We start from the raw sequence: 6326 nt of genomic DNA on the forward strand, positions 1-6326 counted from the left end.
ATTGGTAGATTGTATTGTATTGCATTGTAATCCTAGTCTTCGTCGCACCTTCTAGGAGCCACCATTTACACTTCTAACTGTGACAAAAACTTTTTCAGGATCTTCGGCTTCCCAGTCCACTACACAGACGTGTCTAACATGGGAAGAGGTGCTCGGCAGAGACTTCTAGGCCGGTCCTGGAGCGTTCCTGTCATAAGACATCTTTTTGCACCTCTCAAAGACTTCTTTGCCTGCGATTAGATGCCAACTCTCACCATCTAAAAGACCCAACTTATGACCTGCAAATGGACACCAACTTGACAAACACATTATACCTTGTCATCATCAAATCAAGGCTTCAACAACTAAACAGGCAATCTCAAATCAGGAAACAGACATTGTACTGTAACACAACATAACCAGTTACCAGCAAATGCAGTATACAGTGGGGAGAACAAGTATTTGATACACTGCCAATGGGTTTTCCCATTGGCAGTGTATCAAATACTTGTTCTCCCCACTGTATACACTGTCACCAACATTCTATATTTTTGCAATGACCAGCCAATAGACAGTGCCTCTTACTAGGACAGATAGCACTTGTAACCAGCAAATGCATACAGTTATCAACAAATACTCTGACACCAAAAAAGTCAAGCACACACCCAGAAAACTGTGACACCTATCATATTGGTTAGAGATTTCTCATCATAAAACAGCTGGAGATGCTACTGATGGTCTTGTCCCTGCTTTGGCCAGTTTGCCATTGTTTCATGTTTTATAGTTGATAGTAAGAATATAGAAGGAGGATTTTGCAAGAGCTTTGTAGAATACACTGATTGCGACTGGAAGATGGCGAGTTTGAGGTTTCGTAATATTTTATTACTACTTTGGCTGTTCCTTATGCTATACTTTTGTTGTAGTAGCTTGGATAAGACATGTTGACAGTTTTTATTAACTGCAGAAGTCTTAATGGTTGGACATTTTGGGGGGTATACTATTATCATGTTTAACAGTTAGTGCGTCTCCCCCAAAGTTCCAGGTGTGATAAAAATACTTGAAACAAGCCAATGCAAACAAAATAACAAAATCCAAGGGGCTATTTTTTGTGTTTTCTATTTTTTTCTAGAAGTCTTAACTGTTAAGAAGTATCTTGAAGCGATCGTCTGTTTACGTTAACGTGCAGTATTTTGCACCAAGTAGCACTAATAACCTAAAATGTTTGTGCTTAATCTTTTATTACTTATATTACTACTTTCATATTTTCAATTGTCATCACTGATTTTTTTTTTTTTTTTTTTTTTGTGGCTGTCACCAAAGGTTAACGTGCATTACCTCAAAGAAACCTTTGGTTTCTATTGTGTTTAATCACTGGAACTGTAGAACATTGTTTTTGCGATCATAGAACAGGTTTGTTCTTTGTGTGCTTTTTCTCATGTCATCAAGGGACCATAAGAACTGTTTACATGTTTCATTAATGTACCTCTTGTGTGTTCCTACCTGCTCTGTTTTTATGGGTTCTTGTTTTTAAGTACTGACGTCAGTTTTAGAGCATATTAATCCATATAGGTATCATAGCTTTTAGATTCTGATTGTTGATTGTTTGATTCATGTAAAAGAAAAAGATTTTTGCATTTTTATAACTTCATTGTAAGATGTAAAACAAGTTATTTTTTATATGTTGTGTTTATACTTAATAAAAGGTGGCTTTGTAGCTGTGTCAAAGCTAGTTTGTTGTATTAATAGATTATCTCTTAACACAGTTGTATCCCTCCACCTCTTTCTATACAGCTTTTTGGGGCTACACAATATGAAGGGCTTAAAAAACTGACAACGCCGTGCAAAAAATGCATGCATTCATTTTCATATATGCTATGTGGAACACTTATGTCAACCCCCCCAACCAAGTTTGACCAGTCATAATCAACCCTTGTGTTGGCATTCACCCTTCTAGATACTTGACTCCTTTTGGCTCCTGCAATTACATGGTTGTTAGTTACTTTATTGCCTTTTTTGTTTTTAAATAAAATAATTGAGACATTAGCCTCAATTACTGTTAGATAAGAATACATATAGCCATGTGTCAGGCAAATATACAGATGGGTTAGGATTAAGCCAATAATATGGCCAAAGTTTTTAAGTGTCTCCAAAAGCTTTGTTGTTTATCAGTTCAATGTAAGACAGTCAATAGTGGAGAAAGTTCTACTCTGTAACTGAGTTTGAAACTAACGTTTTAGTGCATTTAAGTAATCACAACTCACAGTTAATACACAGTTAATCAGTCAATACTAAATCTAAATCCAAGCATGGTTTTACATGTGTCGATTTGATTTTTAGAACTGACACTATGTGTGGGCAGCACAGTGGAAGAGTGGTTAGCATGTCCGCCTCACAGTTTTGAGGTTGTGGAATCAATCCCAGCCTCCCTGTGTGAAGCTTGTATGATCTGCCCGCACCTGCATGCGTGGGTTATTACTGGGCTGATTGAACACTCCAAATTTTCCCTTCGTGTGCGAGTGAATGTTTTTTTTTTTGTCTCCCTGTGCCCTGTGATTGGCTGGCAACCAGTGTCAGGGTGTACTTTGCCTACTGCCCATAGTTAGCTAGGACATGACTCCAGCACCCCTGATGTATACATGTATTATATAGCTTCTTATACGTGTAAAACTGGAGAAATGGCCTGTAAGCAGGATACATTGCCAGCAAATATGGGACCACTTCTCAACAGGTTGCATTTTATTGTTCCTCCTTTATAGCTTTGAAACAAATGACCACAATTACCAAATTTAAAAGATTTGTCTGTTGTTCTTCATCAGCCAATCATCAATCAATCTTTGATTTAAATGAATTATTAAAAATACAAGAAGGCAGTCACTTATGACATTCAATTACAATGAAACCAGAGATCTGAGCACTCACACACCCCTCTGCCATTTGTTTGGGGAAAAAAAAAAACACTTGACAGTGTGCCAACTTATGCATGTGATCACAAGTATCCACTATTCTGATGATATGGGTATACAGTATTGCAAACAACCTACAATACGTACTACACGAATTGCCGACATAGAAACTAATGAAAAAAACAACAAGAATCAGGTTAAAAACTGACCTATTTTAGTAGAGTGCAAAATATACAAATTACAAATCACGGCCAAAAAAGCACACAGCCCTTCCATACGGCCTGGATTTTAAGCTGCAAACAAAAAACAATCAAGCTGACGTGACATTGTGGTGGTCCTTGCCAAGACTCCCCTCTACTTTGACTTTTATTGTTGTAACACTTCCTTTTTTTTTTTTACGTGTAGCATTAGTACAACCTTGGCAGGCTGGGTGTGGCAGACCTGGGAATGCACCTGCAACTCATCAGCAATCCCCACTGCTTTTAAGGAGCGGCCTGGGCAGCAAGCAGGTGCCAGGTGATTCTGCCTGTCATCACTGGTACATCGGCCAACTAAACCTGCAGTTTTTGACTCTTGTTTTTGAACCCTTGGATAATTCTGTTTTTACCTTCAGGACTCATACCCAACTAAGCCTCCTATTTAGACAAAGCCACCTGCCACAGCCATTTACTGACCCATCACCCCCAACACCACAATGTCTTTGGATAATATCACTTCACACTCTGTTTCCTGGTCACACTTTGGTCTGCATTGGCTCCGCCTACCCTACCTGAACGGATGTGTTATATTTAGTAGCATTCTTATTGACTAAAATGAAAAAATTAAAAGAACACAATTGCGCTACTGTACTTAAATAATTACACTAAACTTTTAATCAAAAAAATATTTATATTAGTTAGGACCGCAGTGGGTGCCAGATTTTGTTCTAATCCATCAATCTGGTGTTTTACAAGTGCAATCAGTTGATTGCTGTCAGTTGCTTCTTAATTCCCCAGAAACCTCGTTGGCTAAACCAAGCGTTGGCAACCTTTAAAAAGAGCCATTTCGACCATGTTCCCACAGAAATGACAACACTGGGAGCCGCACGCAAATATTTACACTTGAAATGATTGTGTCAGCTTGACTTTATGTATATACCGTATATATACCTACATACTAGGGGTGTGATAAAATATCGAAACGGTGATATATCATGATACATTGTATCCCAAAAGGTTATCGATATGCTCCTGCCAAGAACCGATATATCGTTGGGGCGCTTGCAGGTCACTTTTTGTTCATTTTAGGGCATTTACAGGTCAGTTTCTGTTGAGTTTGAGTCATTGCCTATTCATTTGGGGAGATTCTTGGGTCAGTTCCTGTTCTGTAACCCAAAATAGACTGAAAGTGACCCATGAATAGAATAGAATAGAATAGAATAGAATAGAATAGAATAGAATAGAATAGAATAGAATAGAATAGAATAGAATAGAATAGCCCTTTATTGTCATTATACAGTTGTACAATGAAATTGTGGAGCTTCTCCCTTTACAGTGCAGGACAAGTCAAAATCTCGAAAGTGGCTTGCAAGAATAAAAGTATAAAATTTAAATAAATATAAAATATGTATGAGGTAGTCCTATGTTCAGGTGCCCCAAAATCAACACGAAGTGACCAAAAATCAACAGCAAATGGCCTGAAATGCGTACAAATTAAACTCATTGGTTGCCATTCACCGCCATGGAGGTTCAATTCGTTTGAAGTGGTAGGGCATTCGCTGCCACCCTCCCATCTTATACGGATTGGACGTCTACTAGTGATAAACTCATTCCAATTCACAGCAGAAGGATGAAAATAGCTTGTTTTTCTGTTTATTAGTTGTTTTGTAGAATATCCTAGAATGATTTTCTGACCAATGTATTGATAATCATCGTATCGCCATATTGTGAGTTCATCGTTATCGTGAGCTTTGTATCGTATCGTATCGTGAGGTACCAATAGGTTCCCCCCTCTAATAAGTATACATACTCTGCATAGGAATTCTTTGGTCCATGTTTCACCTAGCGGGTGTAGACATTTTCAAATGCCCATACTGTTTAGCCAATCAAATTAAAGTATCCTTGTGATGTCAGTTGTACCCAGTCTTGCATGCTGATGTCACGCTATTCATGCATGGCCATAGACAGATTTTACTCCAAAATAAAAATAGTAAAAACAAACAGGCTTTGCCAGTATTCCACAATGCTACTGTAGGCTTTGGGCTACAAGAACAGGAAAGGTAAATAGAATACAAATACAATAATCCACCAAACGTTTCTTTTCGCTCTTTCAAGTTTCTGAACAAGGCTTAGTGAAGACATGGCTGCACACAGTTGGGGAGTCAATCGTTCACACCTAAGAACGCATGAAAACTATTCGGCACGTTTTCTGGCTAACTGCTTAATGGCGGATGTGTTTGAGAAGTACAGGTTAGAAAGCAAAGAAACACAACAAGAAATAAGACGCTTCTTAAAGGATGGCACTGTGCCAAAAGAATCCGTCCACTGCCCAGCAGTTGAAACGGATGTGCTTGTCTGTGAGTCTGTGACAGAGTAAAGTGAAAGGCTAGCAGATTAATCGCTAACATTAGCCTATACAAAGCGTGGGTGCCTTTTTTAAGCTTCTTTATTACGGCTGTGTTTAAGTCAAGCAGCGTTTACGTGCTTCCCATCTTCAGTGCCTGCTGTATTCGTTTTATCGCGAAGACTAACAAACAATCAGTGCATTTCCCAATGAAAATGTTAAATCTTTTTCCAGTGTTCACCTTAGCTCGAAATGATAAGTCTGACGCCCACCCTGGCTTATTAACACAAAGTACTTGTAACTAACAACTTAGAAAAGATTTGTCAGTGGAACTATCTGATTCCACCATTTTGTTTTGCCGGGCAACCTTTGCATTAACTCCAGTACAAAAGAGGGTGGGCATGACTGATGTCACAAAATGGCTGGGCTCATAAGTGAAGTGCTTAAACAATATTTTCTCCATTATCAGGGGTCTGAGAAATGTGCGATTAAATACTTTGAGCAACTTTCTTTCACATCAAGGTCGTTAATACTAGGTGTTTTCTGTCCCTATAGCACTGTTTAAAAGTCATTTTGACCATTGAGCAGCTTATCAATTTATCAGTTGTCACTCAATAAATCTACTTAGTTTTAATACAATCAACTGTGAATATATACTTTGTATGTCCATTAAAAAACGTACAAATGGTTCCTTGGAAATAGTTTCGGCTGATCAGATCACGTTGTACGACCAATATACTCGGAAATCCAGGTTTTTTACGAGCGTGCTGTGGCTAAACAGAATGAAATGACTTGTCTTCAAACTTATTTGAATGAAACCTAACCTGCCTTTAATCCACGATCCCAGCCGGCTTTGTGGACATTTAAATATTAAATTCAGTGCAAAATGATCGAACAGATGTA

The 6326-nt window shown here is 38.3% G+C and overlaps 1 protein-coding gene across 6 annotated transcripts in view; it reads left to right on the forward strand.

The window, feature by feature from the left end:
• Window positions 1-1699, forward strand: part of LOC130911890 (DNA (cytosine-5)-methyltransferase 3B) — a 57488-nt gene extending 55789 nt beyond the window's left edge. For 4 of the 6 annotated variants that reach the window (XM_057829536.1, XM_057829539.1, XM_057829537.1 and 1 more), the window contains one exon: window positions 99-1698. In XM_057829536.1, coding sequence (XP_057685519.1) covers window positions 99-240 — 142 coding nt within the window. In that variant the 3' untranslated portion in view covers window positions 241-1698. Of the gene's footprint in view, window positions 1-98 lie in introns of all 6 variants that reach the window. The other 2 variants (XM_057829535.1, XM_057829533.1) reach the window with 1 other exon arrangement.
• The last annotated feature ends 4627 nt before the right edge of the window (window positions 1700-6326 follow it).

This window comes from Corythoichthys intestinalis, chromosome 2 (assembly GCF_030265065.1).
Source record: "Corythoichthys intestinalis isolate RoL2023-P3 chromosome 2, ASM3026506v1, whole genome shotgun sequence".
Classification (NCBI taxonomy): Eukaryota; Metazoa; Chordata; class Actinopteri; order Syngnathiformes; family Syngnathidae; genus Corythoichthys; species Corythoichthys intestinalis.